The 23,986-nt window shown below is 41.1% G+C and overlaps 1 protein-coding gene across 1 annotated transcript in view; it reads left to right on the top strand.

The window, feature by feature from the left end:
- The first annotated feature begins 6,964 nt into the window (after nucleotides 1–6,964).
- Nucleotides 6,965–23,986, top strand: part of LOC121925974 (vomeronasal type-2 receptor 1-like) — a 34,649-nt gene continuing 17,627 nt past the window's right edge. Inside the window, exons 1-2 of the mRNA XM_042458532.1 lie at nucleotides 6,965–7,230; nucleotides 20,974–21,265. Coding sequence (XP_042314466.1) covers nucleotides 6,965–7,230; nucleotides 20,974–21,265 — 558 coding nt within the window. The remainder of the gene's footprint in view (nucleotides 7,231–20,973; nucleotides 21,266–23,986) is intronic.

The raw sequence follows: 23,986 nt of genomic DNA on the forward strand, positions 1-23,986 counted from the left end.
TTATTATTATTATTATTATTATTATTATTATTATTATTATTATTATTATTATTATTGGCCCTCAAAATTCAGTAAGGGATATTTGGGGACATGAGGCTCACCGAAATGGCATTGGGGCAATATGTACTGCATGGACCATTCCTGCTGTACAAAGTGGCCAAGTGGAATTTGCCTGAATTTTGCTGTAATTTTTACTTCAAAACAAATGTTTCACATGACTCACAGCAGAGAAGAACCCTGCCTGCTTCTTTTGCAAAGCTCTTAAGCCTTTCCGGGAACCATAGTGAAATAGGGTCCAGTTCAGATATGCAGGAAAAGCATGTGATACCATCTTTTCTGGGCTGTATAACCTCAGATTGGGGGAAGGGAGAACATGCATTTCAGCTTTTCAATCAGTTTAAAAAAATTTCATCCTTGCAATCCCAATAAATCATGGAACCTAACTCTACAAAAATCTACCTGATGTGCAGAATATGTTTAATAGCTTGTGATGCAAAATTACAGGCTGCGAGTGTTTCGAAATCTGAGTTTTTTGTCCTTTTGTTCCAGATAGTCCAATTTATTTGCCAGTCCATCAATTGAAAACTTAAGATAAAATCAAATATGTTTTGCATTTTTAGGGTGGTTAGAATAAAGGCAGAAATGTCTGGAGTAATAACATTTCTCTTCCCAACTGCTTTATTTGAATACCATTGGGGGAGGGAACTCTCAAATTTGAAATATACAGTATTACCTTTGATGATTTTTCCAAGAGTTGTCAACCTAGTTATTTTAAGATTCTTTCACAATGTTTTAAGGAGACGTCATACAGAGCCTGCTATAAGGGGCAGTGCAGGACCATTTAATGCTGACAACTGCCTAACATAGTTAGTTGTGATAGATAAAGCACTGAAACACACATTTCCCTCCATTTATCATCAATGTTTTACTGCCACCCAGTGTTCCAGATGAAGATGAGCAAACAGCTAGAAGGTAATTGGAAATAGGAAGTTCATGAAGAGATGTTTGCTGTTGCATATAGCCACAGAGTAATATATAGTCAGCTACAGTAGGAACTGGTGGCTTCCATGTCAGTGGGCTGGTGAATCCACTCTGGGTTTTATGTCAGACCTTAAAGGCACTGTTATGATGCTGAACCTATTTTAGGGATAAGGTACTAAGCAGGTCTGGTTAGTATTTGGGAGTGAGACCACCAGGGAATGACAGGTGATGTAGATTTTGTTCAGAGAAAGACAATGATAAACCACCTGTGAGTACTCCTTGCCTAAAAACACTATGAAATTCACCATTAGTCAACAAATGACCAAATGATTATTACTGATCATTTAAATTTCAAGCTAAAATCTGGAGTGAGTTTACTGTCACACTGACGTGAAAGCAGTTGGTCAGTTGTGTGCAGCAATTACAAAAGGTACCACTGGAATGTTCTGTGACAAAGTTAATTTTGAGAAATATAGGCTATAGCCCTTTGCTGTTTGGTTAAATAAGTAAAGTATTCTGAGCCTTAAAGTCATGGCTAAAGAATCCTCAGCCAATGTTTAATGAATAGGAAATTCCTGGAGTTTCTGGCCCATGTAAAGGAACAGCAAGACAGTGATGATGGCCTACATGTACAAGTGAGACCTGCAACAAAACATTGCAGTATACCTTCATCTAATGTTCAGCCTTTCCATCCAGACAAGGTATCTGACTCCTCCCCAAATGGTTTTTGTTTTTATTTTGGCTACAGAATAAATTATTGGCTACAACTCTATTAGCACCTAACACTTGGAGCTGTTATCAGACAGAATGACATAGAAACAAATTGTTACATATAACCATACTGTAAAAGCAGAGGGAAGATGGCAATAAATTAAGAAATGTAAAATATTTCATTAAATTTATGTCAATGTCTAAATAAATAAAAGTTATCAACATTAGAATTCTCAGTTTACACCCAGGGTATATCCACTCCATCCCTAGGAAGCCAAACAGAAGGGTCTTACAATGCTTATGGAAGATACCCTAGGTTAAATTTAGGCATGAATAGAGCCAAATTGATATAATGGTATGATATGCTGTCTGGCCTGCTGTTTGTATTAAGCCTCTAAGCAGCATGTTGTCTAGTTGTTGTTTTTTAAAATTAATTTCTGGGCAAGGTACAAAGTGTTGGTTATTACCTTTAGAGCCCTACATGGTTTGAGTCCAGGTTACCTACAGGACCACCTCCTTCCATATAATCCGCCTTGTACATTCAGGTTTTCTGGCAGACATTTACACCAGTCATCCAGGACTAGGTTGGCAACTGTCAGCCACAAGACTTTTCTTCAGTTGCCCCTAAACTGTGAGATGACCTGCTGGAAGAGATTTGACAACTTAATATGTTCGAATTTAAAAGAGCATTGAATATTTGAAGATGTGTTAATCCTTGAACGCCAAGGTCTCTTCTGGCAGGCTTATCCACTTGATATTTAAATTATGAAATTTAAATGATTAATTTTAAAGGTGGATGGATTTTGAGTGTGCATGTCTTATTTGTCCTTTTAAACTATTACATGTGTTCATTAATTTAAATTGATGTTGTGCATTGTTTATTTTTTGTCACTCCCTGCACTGATCCATGGGGCGAGGTGGGTAAGAATTAATAATGATGATGATAACAACAACCTTGAAAACCTGTCTCAAGATTTCAAATATTTAATATTATTTTAATATTTAATATTATTTATCATTTAATGTTATTTTAATTCTAGCTTATCAACCATTGAGATACAATGTTTATTTTTTTTTTAAAATAGTTTTTATTAGTTAAAAACAGTACAAACGAGGAAACACAATATACAATATTACAAACTGTAACATACACCCATACAACATATAAAACCATCCAAGCCCCTACACCCACCACCACCCCTTAAACTACACAAACATAAACGTACAGACGCAAATACAAAACACAACTTCCTTAGCTGAACCCTTGTTGCTTGATATGAATGATCTATATTCAAAACATACTCTTAATAATCGTTAAGTATCCAATCTAGAAAACTTATTCCACATTCATTAAATCCCAACTGTGAATCCAAACTGAACTCTGCGTTAAATACAATCATATTATAAAGAGCGTTGCCATCCACACTCTCTATTTTTATTACCCATGGATCCAGTTCCTTAATCCTCCCGCTAATGCTTTACTAACCACCCTCTATAATCCAACGTGTGGCCACCATATCACATAGCATAAATAAATAATACACTCGTATCTTTGTATCAATAGATCTGGCACCCTCATAAATATTTCGCTTTAATCTACAATAGCTATATATCTATTAGGACTCTCTTCTTGATATAAATAGGAAATCCATGGTTCCCAATCCTTTAAAAACTCTGACATTGAGTCTGTTTTCATCAGGCATACTAGTTTGTCCGTTTCATACATTTCATATAATTTGATTTTCCATTTGATACAATGTTTAGAGCAGGCAACTTGGGCTAGGAAGACCCAGATTCAGCTTCCCACACAGCCAGGAAGCCATGTAGGTGGTCTTAGAGCTGTCACAATCTCTCGTTTTAGCATGTTTAACAGGGTTGTCATGAGGATAAAACTGGGATGGAGGGGTGGGGGGATATGCTATTTTGAACTCCTGCAAGGGAAGGCAGGATATAATTGTAATTAAGCAATAGCTGAGATTCTAGATCAAAGCTTTTGGAATATAATGCTTCACATGTGCAGTTACACATCCCTCCCTGCAGCTATCATACTCCAGGGCTGCAGTTCCCCCATCTTCTTTAGTTAGTGGAAGGGAGTTGATGGTAATCTCCATCCAGGAGAGCAAACCTGTTTCTCTTCCCCCTTGTTGGCACCCAGGACCAACACTAACTGGTCACTTCCCTGCTGCCTCCTCTCCAACCTGTAAAGTGCCATAGCTGAGATCTTGATTGTGTGTGGGTTTTTTTTGGGGGGGGGGGGATCTCACATAAGGAGCTAGTAAGTAATTCTTTGTATAACAGCCTCAAACATGCATGCATGTGTGTAACCTTGCTTTCCCACTTGTATTTCACTAATGGATTCAGGCACTGATACTCATTTGGTGACTCTAAATCGTTATAATGTTTGCATATCCTGGTTACACCACTCAGAAACTACTGGATGGATCCCACTTGGATTGATTTAGAAATAATTATTTAGCTATAATTGAAAATAGGGCAGCCACTTGTTAAAATTACTGCAGAATGTTTTTTTTTAAAAAAACAGCTTTCTCTTGTCTCCAAGAGTTTTCATTTCTTAATTTCTATTACAATAACTGTTCTAATAATATGATTATAACTGTCTGAGGAAAAAGGAAAGAGAGAAGAAGTGGAAACAGCAGGCATTTGCCTCGTAGGCAGCTCATTAACACAGTTCTTTCTCCAAAGCCATCTTGGGATCTGATGACCTCCTGTTGTATCCTTTGGAAATAAATTAGAATGAAATCCAAAAGAACAAACATTTTAGCTTGGAATGAAAACTGTAGTGAGAAAAAGGTCCAGATTTCTGCCTCCATTGGTTCAGTCCCCTGATACCTGGGCTGACTTTCACAACCTGGGTTCAGGTGTTCTGCACTGGTAGAAGGTAAGGACAAGTAGTGACAAGTCATATGGTGTTTGTACCATTTTTACAAAAACATTTCCCTGAAGGAAACACAAAGGCAGCACACAGACTTGTCCTATTTTATCCTTATAACATCCCAGTTAGGTAGGTTAGACAGAAAGATAGAGAACTACATGTGACGGGCTAGGAACAAATCAAATCCTAGTATTTCTGGTCAAAATCTGATACTAGCTTCAGCTGACCACGTGCATAATTTTGAGCCCAAATTATTTCACACAATTTTTTGGAAAGTGTGGGGGCAAAGAGAGGAGTGAATACAACATAGAGATACACTTTCTCTCAAAACTGATCACAGCAAGGAAGAGGAACACAGCTGGAGCATTATTTTGCACAAGTGTTCACTTGTTACTTTCAATGTATATTGGCATAGAAAGCGTTTGGCTCTTCATAATAATAATAATAATAATAATAATAATAATAATAACATTTATTTGTATCCCGCCCCTCTGAGAACAATCGGGGTGGCTAACAAAGTTAAAAATACAGCACATATAAAATCCCTGGTGCCCTCCCCTCCTTAAAAAAGTATTAAATCCAATGCAGAATTAAAAACAAACAAACAAAAAACATACAAGTTAAAAACTGACCAGAAGGTTTTTCTTTTGTTTTTGAACTACAACTACACTTCCCACAGTCTCCCTGTATTCTCCCTGTATTCTGGCTGCTTGCACATGGATTCTATTGAGCCACCCAACATGCCTACTGCTTCTGTAGCTTGCTGTGTTCTGAACTTAGGGGTGCTAAGCGATGATCACATGGCTGGTGGCAGTGGCAGATGCATCGGGTGGCAGAGTGGGATGCATTTCAAGAGCCACCTGGTATTGGAACAGAAATCCAAGATCCAGAGCAACTGATGAGGTGTATTGATTTGTTTTAAGGGTATACCCCAGTTCTGGTGCTAAATGGGCCAGAAGTTGCCTGGTCTCTTGAGAGGATGGGGGAGGCCATTTTATTTGGCCTATGCAGCCAGGGTCCCAATTCTTACCTGGAAGCTGAATGTAACCACAGCTGTGTTCATGGCTTTCAGAGTTGTAGGGCAATAAATGAACGTTTCTGAGCTCCAGATGTTCCTTAGGATACTTCTGAACATAGAGAAAGGATATCACTGTCTTGATGTGGAGATAGGTATTTATTTATTGATTCATCTCAAATTTATTTAATCCCTGTTTAAAAGCATTTAAAAGCATTGCAGACCATCCCTACTCACTTGCAGCAGTGAAATTCTCATCAGATAAGAATATGAACTGCATGGATCTGTTTATTGTCATTTGCAAACACACTCTTTTCCAAATGGACACTGATCTACAATTCTCTTTGAACAGACAAAACAACATCCAATGAACATGGTAAATTATTGGCCAATTTGCACTCTTCCACCCCCCCCCCCCCCCCCGCCCCTGAAGAGAAATCACTGTGAAAAAAACCTCTCAACCCTTGGTCTGATTTGGTTGAATCAGTTGTCCACACACCAAGAGTCATGCATCCCCTGCACTGAGCACAGTTTAGGACTTCAGCAGAAATGATGGCACACCAAGCAGGCTCACAGGGAGCTCCTGCCTTTGAGGAAGTGGCAACACAGAAGAGGATGGGCCAGCAGGGCTGATGCACTGTTTGCCCAGCTGGTCTATGTGCACAACAATATGGCATTGCACTAGATTTGGCTTGGTACATGTGGTCACAGTTGTGGTCAGTCCAGGGCCAGTCTGGGGCATAATGCTCAAGTCTGAGAAAACAAACCAATGCATGAAAAAACAACAACAACAACAATGAATTCAAATTAAAAGAACAGAGATTTTACCTAAACATTAGGAGAAATTTATTTACTGTAAGAATTGTTCAACAGTGGAATAGACTGCCTCAGAGGGTGGTGGATTCTCTGGTCTTTAATAGAGGTTGGATGGGTGTCTTTCCAGGAGTGTTTTAGTTGTATATTCCTGCATGGCAGGGGTTGGACTACTTTCTTTTGTGGCCCCTTCCAGCTCTACAATTTTATGATTCATAGCATCACTGCAACAATAGATTTATGACAGATTCAAAACACATAAATTGCTTTAATTTTAAATACATGGTATTTGGCTAAAAGGGGGGGGGGGAGATGTTTTTTCTTTCTTTTTTTCTTTAAAATCAGAGTAACCGCTCCTGTCCTTTTAGTTCTGAACTAGTGTTTTGCCTTGACAGCTGTGCAGCAAGAGGAATTGATTTCTCTCTTCCCCTTAGGAATTCACCTGCTGCTTCATAAGCTGATGAATAATAAACAGGCATGAGCCACATAAAAGCCTCTTGTCTTTTTTTTCGAAACAGCAATTATTTCCTTCTAGCAGCTCAGAGTTAAAAATGGCCTTCACAAAGTTGTGGGTGCTCATAGGATTATTTATCCAGGCACTGGAATATGCACCCACCCGAGGGCAGGATGACACAACTGATGGGGAGGCCGAAGAGGGTGAAGAGGAATGCAGACTGCTGGGAAAATTTAATTTACGGGGCTATGTTGAAGCCGAGGATGCCATGCATGTTATAGGAGGGATGTTCCCAATTCACTTCAGGACCATACTGGAAGAAGATCCAACAAGCACACCACCAATGTCACCGCTGTGTGAAGGGTAAGCTACTTTTATTTACTGCTTGGCAAAGGAAACCTCAGTGTGGCAAGCATAGTGTATTGTTTTGCATGAGAAATAGTGGTAGCCAAAGGAGATTGGCTGGACTGCATATGTTGTGCAGAAACAATCAAGTGTGAAAGAGATGAAAGAGATAACAAAACTTCCAGCAATGCTTGTGACACTGCCACTAATTTCCTTTACCTCACTGTTGTGTAGCAAATATGATGAGTTTTGAAATAAACACCCATCAAGCAGTGTCAGTGCCAGTGTGTGTGTGTGTCGGGGGGGGGGGAGCATCTTCCATAGACACCTGCCAAACCTTCTTCAAAGCAGAGGGGCTGCTGTCAGTTCTGGAGCTGTGTTCTCAATGCCACTGTACTACTTTACTGCTTCTGCCTGTTCACCAGCCTTATCAAGGAGAAGCAAAGGTTCTACAATTTCGTCTTTCTCCCTCTAGCTAGTATTGCAGATCCAAATAAATCAAATGCTTGACAGACATGTTGGAGAGGGGAGCCTCTCTCTCTAGCCTAGTGATCAGTCAGTCTGTCTGTCTGCCCGCCCATCTGTCATTTTATTTACGGTATACCTTTTCCCCCTAGAACTGAGACTCAAGACAGTTTACAAGATTTTGAAAAGTACAATTAAAATCATGAGTGGTAAATAGAAATAGAGGTAGAGATATTGACTTTTCTCCTGTTTTGCACCAATAGACAGAATGCATTCCACTCCAGAGTAGGGATCAGTCATCACTTGCTATTTTTAGATAGAGTGTCCCTTTCTTCAAACTGGCCCTTTAATAAGTTTTCATGTTTGTTGAGTTATTGTGAAGATTATGAGTGCATTTTTATATATGGTTGTTAGCCATCTTGCTAACTTATTTTTGCAGTACAAAAGTGGTGCTGCTGCTGTTTTTGTTGGTGTTATATCCCGCCTTTTTCCAGTGCTGGGATTCAAAGCATCTTATAAAAATTAAACAGATACAGATCAAAATGAAATAAAAATTAACAAGACAGAAAACAAATGGATAATTGTAAGTGGCAAAGAAAATGCTGACAAACTAAGGGAGGGCATCTTGAATCAAAAGCCTCCCAGTTGTGAACAGAGCCAATAGTGGAATTATTGTCTAGACATGGCTGCTGATTTGTCCGGTAGATTTGTGCTACACAGTTATAGCACACTGAGGACACTTTAATAGCCATGTCTCCACCTTACAGAACTGTGGGATCTGTAGCTTGGTGGAAGATTTCTGCCACACTGCAGAATTAATGCAGTTTGAAACCTGTATAACTATCATGGCTCCATCTTATGCAATCCTGGGAGTGGTAATTTGTTGTAAAACCTTAACTCTCTAACACAAAATCCTAAATATCTCAGAAACTACAAACCACAGAATTCCATAGCATGGCGCCATGACAGTTAAAGCAGTGATAAATTTCATTAATTCTGCAGTCTAGATGCAGCCACCGGCAACAATAATTCCAGCACTTGGGGGTGGGAGGAGTTTTTTTCCTGACAGATATAATTAATATCTATTATTGTTTTTCAATAGGAATTTTTCCCCCCCAAAAAACAGGGAAACAGAATGGAGTGGATAAATAGATCAATGTACTTTGTAATGTCCTCTCTTTAGGCCTCTATGACTTCAGAGGCTCTACCAAGATGAAATGCTCTGTGCTGTGCAGCTTAGCTCCTAAGACCTTGGAAACAGTTCAGGCAGGTGGCAGTGTTTCTGGTGGAAATGCTCCCAACACAAAGTGACCCATTAGAGGATGTCGTGGTTACAGTTATTAGGAGAGCAGTTTCTGTCCATTGCCAGGAGTGCCATACAAGGGAATGAGGTGGTACAGTGTGAAAGGCATAAGGCAGGACTGTGTTATTTCAGACTGTGGGGGGAAGGTCACGTTTTCCAATGCTCTATTGAAACAGGGGTAAAGAACCCCTGCTGTATTACAAATCCTATTGCCCTGGTTATTGTCTATGTTGGCTAGGTCTAGAACTGATAAAACTGGAAGCCCACAACCCCTGGAGAGCCTGTGGTTCCCTACTCCTGCTTTAAAAACTCCCTGCAAATAATAAGGGAGACATTCCTAAAAGTGTGTCTTTTGTTGTGCTGGAAAAATCAATTTGGCAAAAGTTATGCCCTTGTGGTCTCTTCCAACTCTATGATTCTACGATTCTATTACCATCTCCCTCTGGAAGTGCTGTTATAGCTTGTGGAAAGGCAAGGAGAAAAGCCACTTCTCTCTTGCCACATCTTTGCTTTCTTTTGTCATGCAATAAGGCTCTGGGCCTTAAATAAGTTCTTGGCCAATATCCGTGTTGACTGGGGACTTCTGGAAGTTGTAGTCTTAGGGGAAAATGAATATTTCAAATCTGTATACGAATACAGATTTGAAATATTCATTTCTCCCTAAGGGAAATGTTAGGAGTTAGGAGGAGTTTGCATAACTTGTACATGACCATCTGCTTTCTTCTTTGGCACCTGTTGGTTCCAAGGATGTAACAGTAACTTAAAACCCACAAAAAACTATGGATGCCAGCTGTGAAAGCCTTTGTCTTCACATTGGACATTTCTGCAGGGAGAAACTGTTCCAAGACACCCGGAGACTAAAAACGCACATCTACTCTGCTCACTAATCTTCCTGCTACACTGAAGAGACACAAATACCATATCATACTTTCTCACAGCAAAAGGAACTTTAATAATAATAATAATAATAATAATAATAATAATAATAATAATAATAATGTTTATTTATATACCGCTTTTCCAAATTAGATCAAAGCGGTGTACAACAGGAAGTACAATACAAAGTAAAAAAAACAAACAAAAAAAAACATAACAGGCCTCTCTCCCCCTCAAGATGGTGGTCGGAAGGAGGGCTTTTTCTTCATACAGACAGGCAGTTGGAGCTTGCCTGCCTCTCCCCCCCCCAAGATGGTGGCTGAAGGGAGGGCTTTTCTTCTTACAGGCAGGCAGTTGGAGCTTGCCTGCCTCTCTCCCCCCAAGATGGTGGCTTAAAATCTCCATAGGCCAACTGTATTAGTGTTACGGGAGAGAATACACACCACCCACAAAGAACTGGTTAACACAGATAAGAAGCTGCTATCACTCCACCTCAGCATCAGTCAAAAGATTGACTGATGGGGACAAAATTGACAGCCTCACAGACACATGGAAAAAGATATGGTGGACCACACCAAAAGACAGAAACAAAAAATCAAGAGATGTCACAAGCACCAGCTGAAACCCTCACTAACTGGACACATCATGAACCATTGTCAATGTGACAGTGGCAATTTTTGAAAGAAGGAATATACATCCTGGCCAAAGGAGGCAGCTTTGCAGTAACCACCACCAGAATCCCAGTTGAAGGCATCATTGTCCAGGTTGAATCCACTCTCCACCATCTCCCAGAGGAGGAAGAAGAAGAGATAAGAGGAGAAACAGCAAGGATTCTACACAAGGCAAAACCACCACCCAGCAACATAACCAAAAAACAGGGAAAGCCATAAAGGATCTCAGTTTGGACCCAGAAATCATCATTCTCCCAGCAGACAAAGACAATGCCACAGTAATCATGGAAGCAGAACAATACAAACAAAACATCAAGGAACTCCTGGATCCTGCAGTATACAAAAAACTGAACAAGACCCAACCAACAAAATCACCAGGAAAACAAACACCTTGATCAAAAATTCCTCAATTTAGCCAACCACACACCAAAGTTTATGTAAATGTGAGGCTCTCCCACCAAGACTGTATGGACTTTCCAAAATCCACAAAGATTCCATTCCACTCCAACCCATAGTGAGTGCCACTGGATCCTCAACTTATGACTTGGCCAAGTTTCTGCCCACAAAATAGCAAACCCGTATGGGGCAAACCTCGCACTATATCAAGGATTCAGCTCACTTCCTAGAAAAAATCAACAACCTTGAACTCAAACCCAGAGACATACTAATCAGCTTTGATGTGGTCTCTTTGTTCACCCAAGTCCCTATAATGGACGCCATGGCACTCATCCGACAAATTTTTCCAGAAGACATCACAGCCCTGTTCAAACACTGCCTCACCACAAGTGACTTCCAGTGAGACAATGGATTCTACAAGCAGAGAGATGGGGTAGCCATGGGAAGCCCTCTGAGCCCCTTTATAGCAAATTTTGCATGGAATGCTTTGAAAGGCAAGCCCTGGAAACAGCATTGAAAAAGCCCACAACATGGTTCCGATATGTGGATGACACTTTCACCATTTGGAGTCATAGAGAAGAAGATCTTACTGTGTTTCTGAACCATCTGAACAACATCCACTCAAACATCCAATTCACGATGGAAGAAGGAACATCTCTCAGGTCCTTTGTCTGACTATGTGCTTCCAGTCCCTTTCCTTAGCCAAATCCCTTCACCTTTTCCAGGCACAAAAGGATTGTGCTAGCAAATCTGATGATATCATCAAGACAAGTGTCTTTGGCTAGCTCTATCTGGGTTTGCAATGTGTCAGGTGTCCACAGCAGGGTCAAATCCAGGTCACACCCCCCAACTTTATTAATTTAATATCAAATAGGGAAGAGTGAATGGGGGCTAAATCTTGGGGTAACATCTCCTCAGAATGTGTTACATTTTTCAGTTGTTCTGGGCTTCAGAAGTGCTGAGTGCTCCTGGCAAATTACAGAGAGTTCAGTGTGGTTTAAATAACAACAATCCACCTGGCACTAATGGTTATAAAAATAAAATAAACTGCTGCACTCTTGCTAGGAATAATATCCGGTGCTGGAAAGGACTGCCAAATAGTGGTGCATGCACCCTGAATGCAAAACAGGACATATACATACTGACTGCTCTGTATACATATTGGTGGAAAATAATAGATTTCCTCTTCCTTTCTATGGGGATTTCTTTGCTCCCTCAACAGTAGGGAAAGCATATTTATACAGTATATTGCCATTACTGCCAGTGAGAGAGAGAGTAGCTGTGTTGTTCTACTGCAGTATTGTGAATAATTTATAGAGAACTGTTTATATATCTGATTTCTTCTCATCCAACCCATTCCCTGGCAGGTGGATGGTCTCAAATGTATTTATTATACAAAATTATTCATTATGAATTGGGTCTGGAAATTATGCAAGAGAATTGCTTTTATATGTGTTGTAATTTCCAAATGCATAGCTCTGCTTTTCTGATTCCAAAGCACATGGCTCAACTTTTTGTTGTTGTTATTGATTCATTGTATTCCTTTGTCTCTGTAGGAAGTGCAATTTCTGGGCACATGTGACAGCCCTTCTGAGCACTGCTTTGTCCCACCTCCTTCTAATAGTTTCATCAGTAGCCCATGTTTGGGGGTAATTTGGTCGGGCTCCAAAGCTGCAATGTTACTTTGATATTATCAAATGGCCAACCAACATGAGCAGGCTTTCTTTGCTGTTTGCAGGCTCCCTGGCCCATATTGTAACATACATTCAGTGTGTTAGAGACGAGTTAGCAACCTTTGCATGCCTGTATCAGTTGCTAGTTTGCATGTCTGCTTACTTCCTGTTTGTTTGATTTAACAAATAATAATATTATAATAAATTTTATTTCTTACCCTCCTCTCCCCAAGGCTTGAGGCAGGGTACAACATAGATTAAAACACATAAAACCATTAGAAAACATAAGTTAAAACACGTAAGCATAGGACACATTAAAATCATCCAACATAAAAATTAAAAACATACCAATTTAAAATTCATAGTTTAAAATTGTTTGGGTAGGCGTTCTGGAAGAGAAAGATCTTTAATAATGCTTTAAATTCAGTTTAATGCAATACTGTTTTAAAATACCATTTAACAAACCCATACTCTTCCTGCATTACTCTAACCTGCAATTATCTGATCCTTCTCTTTCAATACACTTATTCAGCAGGGCACAAAACCACTCTGCATATTCCTTACCTAAGAAAATCTTCTGAAATTCATGGGGTCACCATAGGTTGGGAGGCAACTTGATGGAAATGAACAACAACAACAACAAGCCATTATTATATAACTCCCATGTCACCAGGATAGTGAATCCGCTATAGTTTTAATACAAACTTTAATGGAGCTATCCAAGCTACTGAACCTGTTTTGGTCATTAGGTTTAGTACCTTGGACGTCACCTTTAAAATTTGGGCCCCACTGACCTGGGACCCATCAGCTGGTACTCTATTGCTCACCTGTGGGAAAACCAACAAAGAATCTCATAGCAATTTAAAGACCAACAAGTTTTACTTGGCGTGTTTGTGCAGCTCATTTCATTGGCACTTCACAAAAGCTTTTGCTAAATAAAACCATATTCTCCAACCGCCCCAATCTGGCAGCCCCAATTGATCTATAATTGTTCCACTTATTCAGCTGCTTTAAAAATATCCCAGTTCCTTTCTTCTCCTTCCACTTTCTTCTTGGCTTGTAAACTGAGTGTCAAAGTAGTTTGCGCTCAACTCAGTAGTGGGAAGAGGAGAGAGGGCAGAAGCTTCCCCTTCCCAGCAGACTCAGGCAAAAGCACACTGTTGCAGAGTTTCCTAGCTTGTCTGTTCTTCCTCATTAATAACCTTTGCCATATTGACCACATTCTGGGATTGTTTGTGCACACATGTCCCATTTTTCATCTTTCAAATATTGGTGAGCTTATAAAACTTGTTATTCACTGAGATACAAGTCTCTTTGTTGGTTTTACTGAAATATATAGCTGACCAGTATAGGGGATGTTGAGATCAGTAGACCATCATCTGGTCCTACCCACGAGTACTTATCCCCAGGTTGTTAGACCAGGGGTAGGCAACCTTTTTGAGCCGGGGGCCGGGTTGCTGTCCCTCAGACAACTGGGGGGCTGAAATCAAAATGGTGCCCGGAGCGGCACGGAAGCTGCGGCGGGGGCGGCATTGGCGGCAGGACTGGGCTGGGGCCGGTCCCAAGGCCTCGCTGGGCCGGATCCGGTCCGTGGGCCGTAGGTTGCCGACCCCTGTGTTAGACAATATCCAGGACACACAAGCATTTGTGAACCAGTGGCCCATGCTCTGGGCAGGTCATACTTGAACTACAGGCCAGCACTGCATTTATGTAGCTAGAATGTGGAAGTGGGATATGAAATCTTTTTTTTTTTTGGTAAGCAATAATATAGGAGGGTTGATTCAGGTATTAATGATCTTGATAATACCTTAGGCAAAGCAGGCAAAAGGAGACACCCATATATACCTGATTATCTGTGAAATAATCTATATGAACCTTTTAGCTGCATCTTATGTGTGTGATTGGCTAGTTTAAGTAATATTTCCCATTAGCAAAAAGCCTGAGAGAAAAATAGGTATTGGGCAAAAGCAGGTATGTTTCTGTATCATGTTGTTTTTTCAACTGCCTTTTATTATTTCTCATTGTATGTTTTTGTTTTAATAATGGCTTACATTCTACATTGCCTATTTAATTATGAATGTGTAATCAAGTAACGTCTCCTGGCATAACCACCAAACTATTTTACCAGCTTGGTGTACTGGCTTGAACATTGGATTATGACTCTGGAGGCCAGGGTTCAAATCCCCACTTGAGCATAAAAACCCACTTGGTGACCTTGGGCAAAGTCACACTCTTTCAGCCTTAGAAGATGGAAATGGAAAACTCCAATCTGAAGAAACGTGCCAAGAATCATGATACGTGTCATGATAAGTTCTCCTTAGGGATGCCATAATGACTTGGACATAATGACTTGTTGAATACAACAACAATTCACATCAGGACGATTGAGGGAGGGTGGTGTTTTGATACTTTCCGTGATGAGACCAGCATTTTCAAATGACAGCATGGTCCAACGGACCAAGTTGAGGCACGTGATGGGGGGCAGAGTCAGTATATAAGGACTGTACGCCCCCCATCCTGCCTCTTTTCGACGACGCAGCCCACCCTCCCACCCTAAATGCAGTGTGAACTTTGTTGGTCACTTCGGTGTCGGGTAGGGATTTTCTCCACTTTTTCTGGGTGTTTTTGCCTAACCCATACTGTATAAAGGGACTGGAAATTGGCCAGAGGTGGCTGCTAAATAGGTTCCACTGGCCCATATGGGGTTAAAGAATTGTTTGGTATGCAACATTGGCACCCCTTTGTGGTGAAAGGTTAGGCTCTTGATCAGCTTACACATGTCAAAAACATGCCTTTGGGGTAGACATGTTTTTTTTTGCTTAACCTTACAAATTTGAGGGAGTTTGGGGGAGAGTGCCTTATGTTTACCTTCCTAGGACTGGCTGAGGATGCAATCCAAATCATTGGATTTACCTCAGAGTTCGGTGTTTGTGCCCAAAGGAAAAGCTGCAGAGGAAGTCTAAAATTGACACCTGGCTTCAGCCGGACCCACACCAGGCTTTCACTTTAATCATTCTCTCACAGTTTGACTTTTAAGGTTTAAGTTCAAGTGCTTAGCTTTAAATAGGATGTAGGTCAAATAAATGGCCCTTTATTCATCCAGTTTATGTGTCTGGTCTCTTTCTTTCATGGTTGGGTATCAACAGCCCGACCAAGAAAAGTAGGTCAATTCAACTGGTGATTGGAGCACACGAGGATGACAGTTCCATCCTCCTCCCACCAGCTAACAAGGCTGCAACAAGAAGTTGAAACAAGGGTATAAATAAAGATAACAAGATAAAAAAGACACAAATATAATGATAATAACACTGCAAATACAGCCACTGTGGTATTGAGGCCTATCCGTATGCCTCACCACATACAGAATTAATCTGCCCTACCTAGTTACAGTAATTTGACACAATTTTAATAGCCACGGCCCCATCCTACAGCATCCTGAGATTGATAGTTTGGTGAGGTACTAGGAACTAGCACTATCTCACCAAACTACAAATCCAAATACAGGTATATTTCAGCTAATGAAATAGTTGTGCCTCTGAGTGTTATATGTCCTGACCAAAGAGTTTGGTGCCAGGAAAAATAACATGGAAAGAATAAACATAGGTTCCTACACAAAGAAAAAGAAGCAAACTTTTTATTCATAGCTATCCATATGTGAAATTAAACAGCCAGGTCAGGTATGCTTTTAGTAAGTGAAAAAACACACACATTGAACCTCATGTTGAACCTCAGTGTTCCTTTTACAGAGGAAATGGCTAAGCAAAGCTCAGAACCTTGCTCCATGACAGAGCTTAGAAGCATCACATTGCAAGCGGTGGCCTTACCTGGAATATGTTACTTTTTAATATAGTGTGTAATAAATGCAACATGTTCTACATAACTGGAATAATGTGGGCTACAGTCCACAAAAATGTATGCCCAATAAAGATGCCACTAGACTCTTCTGCGTTTTGTTTTGCTCCTTACATCGTTATTTTTAATCAGTAACATAAACACTGCTACGTTGCTACTTCTTTAGCAATAAAATATTATTATTGCTACATAAAAATGTCATTTTAGAAAGTCATTTGTGGGAATTTTGAGCCATAGTTGCTCTTTCTTAAAAAAATAAAAATAAAAGGCAATGTATTTACTATTAAAATGCAACAATAATATGTAATTATTTTTAAAAGGAACAGTTAACACTCTGATGTGCCAGTTTAAAAATAATTATACAGTGGTCTCTCTACATTCGCTGGGGTAGGGGAACAGGACCTCTGTGAATAAGGAAAAAACTGCAAATAAAAAACACTTTTCTTTTTATTTAAGAGAACACCTCTCTAGAAATCTCTATGATCAACATCTGCTAGAAGTTGATGATAGAATCATGCTGAAGGATCTACAAATGCCTAGAGAAGTGTTTTGTCTAGGGACATCTAGGTTCTCCAGCAGAACTCTATGGTCAACTTCTGGCAGAGTTGTGCTGGAGAACCTAGAGATTCCTAGAGATAACATATTAATCAAAACCACAAACAATCAAATCCACAAAAGTCAAAGCTGCAAATGTGGAGGGCCAGCTGTATTCCACACTCTGTTCCATTTTTTAAAAAAGAGGTGAGAAAGTTCAAGGGGTCAACTTTCCAACCCTCCAAAGAACCCTCCTAGAAGTGTGCTACCCTGGAGAGCAGGGACTGACCAGAAGGCTATTTCTAGTTTGAAAAAAGTACTTCTTCTAAAAAAAAAAAAAGTCAGATTTGTGGCTAAAACAAGGTCTGAGGAGCCCCCACAACTTTCCCTATATGACATCTGCTGCTCCTGGAAGGTTCTAGGAACCGCAGTTCTCATTTTTGACTTTAGGGAAGTAGTCTAGTTGGTCCACAAAGGGCCTGGAGTTCACAAAATGATTTTGGAGTCACATGAGGCTCATAGGCTGCATGATTCCAACTAGGTTTGGTGTTTTGATTGATTAAAGTTCAGTCTCTCTTCTGGTTTCTTTCTCAGTAAACAAGAGCAAAAATAAATAAACTCAAGATGCCTTCTCTGGTTTGTTGTGAAACTGCTTGAGTAGACTTTAGGTATAATGAGTCATTTATCAATAAAGCCACTTAAGTCATAAGAAGGTGGTACACACCCTAGATATTATTATATTTTTCTTAACTGCCATCAAGTTGGTGTTGATCTATGGTAGGGTTGCCATAAGTGAGGACCTCCAAACCGGGACAAATGTAGGACAAATGCAGGACAACATTTTCAAATGTAGGACACATTTTATAAAAATGGAGGACACGCAAAAAATTGAGGCTTTTTTTAAAAATGTTAATATAAATGCATGTTTCTTAGGCATGATCAAAATGGAGGACATGTTGACATTATTTGTAGACAGATCACGGAAATGTACTTCCCTTTCTGGCCACCCCCCTCTCCCCATTCCAAACAGCACATTTGAGCATTGAACATGGCTTTATTTTAACATTGCCTCTTGCCTATTTCAGAGGCTTATTCCACAACCAAACCCTTTGGTCAAGGGACTTTGGTTTTCCTTCATTTTGACTTGTTTTGTCTGTATTCCTCCCCACTAAATAAAGGAGACATGAAATGGAGTTAATGGGTACAAGTTGTTAAACAAAAAAGTCTTGTGAGACTCTGTAGGCAAGAGGTGCACCATCTTAAGAACTGCATTAAGCACACTTAGGCTGCTGCCACACTGCTTTCACTCTCATCACTCCATCCTACGGAATCCTGGGATTTGTAGTTTGTTGTGGTGCCAAGGCTGGGCTTTGAAATCTCAGGCATAAGAGAGGCAAAAGGCTTGGGCTGCATCTACACTGGAGAAATAATCTGGTTTGAGACCACTTTAACTGTCTTGGCTGAATGCTATGGAATTCTGGGAATGGTGGTTTGTTCCAGCACCACAGCAGAATGGCAGTTAAACCCCTGGAAAGCTCTCTGACCAAGGTGACCAATGCCCTCACCCCAAAATGTAGGGCACCCAAGCAAAAAAATGTAGGACATGGCCAAAAATAAAAACTAAAAACACCCATGTAATTATAAATCCATGCTTCTTAGCCATGATCCAAATGGAGGACATTTTGAAATGTGACAGAAGAGGACATGTCCTGGAAGAGGAGGAGGATGCCTGGTCACCTTGTCTCTGGTCCAAAATAACACTGCAGAAATAAAACGATGCTGGACTGAAATGCCCAGAGTTCCTCACCAAAGCTGCATCCACACTGAGGAAAGAATCCAGTTTGAGAGTGACTTAACTGTCCTGGGTTAGTGCTGGGGAATGCTGGGAATTGTAGTCTATTGTGGCCTCAGAACCATCACTGACAGAGAAGTCTCAATGTCTCCCAAACACTAGCATTCCCAGGATTCCCTAGCACTGAGTTAAAGTGGGTTATTATTCCTGCAGTGTGTGTGAGAGATATAAAAGCTAGGGACTGGATTCATTTGGAGGATCTCTGTGTCCAAAACACACTGCTTGGACTGCCAGGGCTCAGTGCTATGGAATCCTGGGAATTGTAGTTTATTGTGGCACCAGAGCTCTCTGACAGAGAAGGCCAAATGCCTCACAGACACCAGCATTCCAGAGCATTGAGCTTTGGCAGTTAAAGGGGTCTCAAGTGCAGAGGGGGGGGGGGGAAAGAAAAGCCAGGGAGTGTGAATGAGCTCTGAGAGGAGGAGGAGGAGGAGGAGGAGGAGGAGGAGGAGGGAGGGAGCCAAGGGAAGTGGCCAGGACCACCAGAGGAGCCCCTGCTTTTCCTCATCATCGCAGCCTTCTCACTGCTGGCAAGAGGCTCTGCCCCCAGCCAGGCAACGCCTCCATTCAGTCTTCTTTTGTCAAAAGAGCTCTGGTGCCACAAGAAACTACAATTCCCAGAATCCCATAGCACTGAGCCATGGATGTTTAAGGGGGGGGTTCAAACTATTTCTGCAGCCTTTTGCCACCCCAAAGCCTTCTATTATTTACCAGCAACTTGCAAGGCAAAATCTCTTCCTTCCAAGCCATTGAAAACCAACCCAAGGGGAGGGCTGATTGCTTCTTTCCCATTGGTCAGCTTTGGGAGAAATTTGCATATTACAAGGAAAGGTGTTTAGGGCCTCAAAAACGACCCTGTGATAAAGAATTACAAGAATACTGACCTGGTAGACATTTAAAAGATGAGGCATTTAGGCTCCCAGTGAAACAGGAACGATTGATGGCCTTTTTTTCTTTGCTCACTGTAACCTGGAAGGTCAGGCCTTTTGCAAGACATATATACCAAGTGGGCTGGCAATAGCTCTGAGAGGCAGATGTTTTGAAGACCTGCTCTCTAGGCTAAGCCAGGCAGGGAGGCGAGGAGGGTGGCACACAGCCATGGGGAGGGGTGGAGCTGCCTCCATGGCCTTGCTGGGGGGGGAGGTCCCAGGGGAGGGGCCAAACTGGGGTGGGACCATGTGGCCCCACCCCAAACCGGGAAAGTCCCACCCCCAGGTGGGATATGGCAAGCCTAATCTATGGTGACCCTATGAATGAGAGACCCCCAAGTCACCCTGCCCAACTGCTCTGCTCAGGTCTTGCAGACTCAGACTGTGGCTTCCTTGACTGAGTCTCTTCACCTATAATATGGGAGATTATTGCATGGGAAATCCACAGCAGATCTGCACTGGGTTACATGCAGATTGTAAGCATCAGCCATGGATCTTAGCACACTGCCCTGTGCCCATGAAGTAGGCAGCCTGTATCCAACCTGGGCTTCCATTTATGAAAAGCTGCAGTAGAAGCCCAGGTTGGATACAGGCTGTCTACTGTTTGGACACAGGGCAGTGTGATAAGATCTATGGCTGACAGTTACAATGTGTACATAACCTGGCACGGATCCAGCATGGATTTCCCGTGTGATAATTTCTGTGGTCTTTCTTTTTGTTTACTGTCTTCTACCTTACCAAGCATTTTTCCTTATCTAATGAGTCATGTCTTCTTCTGATCTGTCTGAAGTATGACAAGCTCAGTTTAGTCATCTTGGCTTCTAGGGAGAGTTCAGGCTTGATTTACTCTAGGGAACAATTTCCCAATTATGGTCCTGTCCTAAATGTATTTGCTTTAAATTCAGTTTGGTAGTTTTTGGAATCATTTTCTTTCACATTACCAGTAATATACTTAGGATTGCACCTTTATGTTAATTGTCTATTCACGATTTTTAAAAATAATTTGTATATGAAAATTGCCTTATTTCAGATAAGATTTGGGGCCCAAAACTGAGAACTACTTCCTGGAGTGTGCTTCTTGTCCCTTCCCTTCAGCACCATTGTCTATACATTAACTTACAAATGTGAACAAATATGGATGGATATGATAGTTGCAACTTTTCTTTTAGGACCCTCACAAACATGTATGCATTGCATTTCTCCCACACAGGTTTAATTTCCGAGGTTACCGCTGGGTCAAGGCCATGATCCATGCCATTAATGATATTAACAAACGAGATGACATTCTACCAAACATAACACTTGGCTACCAGATCTATGACACATGCTATACAATGTCCAAGACTGTTGAGAATTCTTTGGCTTTCCTTACTGGACAGAATGAAACAACTCCTGTCTTCCGATGCAGTTCCGGAGCTCCTTTAGCAGCAGTCGTTGGAGCTGGTGGATCAACCCTTTCTATTGCTTCTTCTAGAATCCTTGGGCTTTACTATTTCCCTCAGGTATCAGAAATCCCATAAAAGGTTAATGGTAAGAAGTGAAGGTGATGGCTGGCATCCTGCTTTGTGGAGGCATAGAGTAATTCCCCACACATCAAGTTATGCATTGACTGTGCAGTGCAACTCATATTGAATGGCAACCTTGCACAAATGAATGTGTTCAACCAATGCACAATCCAATGTGCATTGCATACACAACAGTAGTACATGTACAATGGCACCCCATGCACAGCTCTGTTTCCACAATCTTGAACTGAATGAGGACAGAACCCACCTGACAAAAATATCCAATAATTTCTGTAAGGAACATATGCATGTGTAAGATATCAATCGATCCTAGCTATTATGCCAAGACTGCAAAACAGGCTCATATTACTTGTCTATAGGACATCTAAAAAGCAGTAGAGCCAGGAACAGAACTCTATATTTTTCAGCACAAGCCACTCTTCTTTTCTTGGTTTTGAAAGGAAGAACATAGTTTTATATGGAAAACAGCAAGATTGTCATACTAGAGCAGGATTTCCTTCTTTGCTTTGCCTTCTGTTGCAACTCCTTGACTCACTTCCCTCAACAGCACATGGCCAAAGACAGAGGTGGCAGTCATGTGGCACTCCAGAATTTGTTGGACTGCAAATTGCAGATTTTCTCCTCGCTGACTATGTTGGCTATGGTTATTGGCCTAGCAGTCTAGCAACATCTGAAAGCCTCCATGATCCCTGACCTAAGGGGAATGAGTTAGCCAGTTATGAACTAGTGACATCAGTCAACATACAAGGTGAGCTGCTTTTTTCTAGGAATGAAGACTACATCCCAACAACTATGTATCTGAACTGCAAAGCTGAAAGACTGTCTTAGTTGGAGGAACACTGGGCCCGGACAGACAGGCCAAAATAAAGCTGCTTCGGGTCACTTTGGAGGTATGCTGTTTAAATGACACATGCATCTTAAGAGGCCAGAAGTTGTGCCAAAGCTGTGTTCCAGTCCTTAGGACTGGAGCGTGGCTTTGGCATGGCTTCCGGACTCTTAAGATGCATGCATCACTTAAACAGCATACCTCCAAAGTAACCTGAAGCAGCTTTATTTTGGCCTGTCTGTTCGGGCCCACTGTTATTATTAAAAAGAGACCTGAGTTTTAATTTGTAAAGAACAGCAGGAGGTGCCAAAACCAAATCAGCATCTAGATTCTTCCTAATGTTGTGATGGAATCTCTTTTGCTATAGTTTGAATATAGTCTGGATCTTATTCTCAGGAGCTGCAGAAAACAAACTTGCTCCATCTTCAGTATCCCATCTTTTCAAATATTTAAACATGCTATCATGTCACCTCTTAACCTCTTCTCCTAGCTAAACATGCCTAGCTCCCTAAGCCTCTTCTTACACCATAATTTCTGAATTGCAAGAAGGGAGAAATATTTCCCATGGCCAGAGCTGTTTGTACTGTTCCTTTGGCTTTTCTGATCTTCTGGCTATTACAGGCTCAGCCTGTCTATCACTCCAGTGCCTTCATCATATAAGAGTTTGCCTTATTTTTGCCTGCTTCCCCACTCATACAATTTTCCCTTCACCTGCCAGTTCCTTCCTTCCCATTAATAGGAAGCTGCTTATGATGGGTCAGGCTTTTTTTGTCCTCCTAGAAGTGTCTACTGTGACTGGAATTAGCTTATGTTTTTTGCAGAACCTGCCTCTGGAGGCTTTTACATAGAGATATCAGGCTCCTTCAGGGTGGGATGCCACTGCCTATGCTACTGTGGTACATGCACTGGTAACTTCATGACTTAATTTCTGAAATGCGCTCTATATGGAGCTAACCTTGTACTTAGTTTGGAAACTTTAATTAGTTTGGAATGTGGCAGCCATGTTGGTTTCTGGTAGAACCAGATGTGATCATATTACACCTATTTTAAAATTGCTCCACTGGCTGCCCATTGGTTTCCGGGCACAGTGCAAGATGTTAGTTATGACTTTTAAATCCTGAAATGGCTTGAGTCCAACCTATCTTCGGGACTGCCTCCTTCTGTATAATCCACCCCGCGCACTCAGGTCCTCTGGCAGGAATTTGTTGCAGCCTATAAAAACTAGGCTGGCTGCAACCACCCAGAGGACCTTTTCTTCAACCACTCCCAGATTATGGAATGGCCTGCTGGAGGAGATCCAACATGTTACCAGCTTAGACAGCTTCAAAAAGGCTGTCAAGACAGATCTCTTCTGGTAGGCTTTTTCTGAATAGAAAACCCGCCCACCAATTTGAACCTACTACCCCACTGAATTTTGCTATAGCTCTTTTGCTTGACTGTTTATTTTAATGTATGATTTTAAATTGTGAAATTGTTTAATTGACGTTTTAGGGGACAGTGGGATATGGGATAGGGGACTGTATGGACTTTTTAACTTGTAAGCCACCTTGGTTGTCATTGACAGAGAGGAGGGATATAAATAAAAGTTTTATTATTATTTTTATTTCTGCTAGCTAGGGAATTCCGAGAACTATAGTCCAAAAACGGATTCCCAGTGATTGGGCAGTATATAAATAAATCCTATTATTATTATTATTATTAAAAAGTAATGCTCCCAAGCTCCAGTCCTTCTACTTGGTCTTCCAAGCATGCTACTCCCATTGCTTTTCTCAGACAGCAAAGAAGTCTACCAGTAGCAGACAACTTATGCCAGGCAAGAGCAGGTTATCTATGTCTGAAACCCTCCAGATGGGTTAAACTATGCCTCCCAG

This window comes from Sceloporus undulatus, chromosome 3 (assembly GCF_019175285.1).
Source record: "Sceloporus undulatus isolate JIND9_A2432 ecotype Alabama chromosome 3, SceUnd_v1.1, whole genome shotgun sequence".
NCBI lineage: Eukaryota > Metazoa > Chordata > Lepidosauria > Squamata > Phrynosomatidae > Sceloporus > Sceloporus undulatus.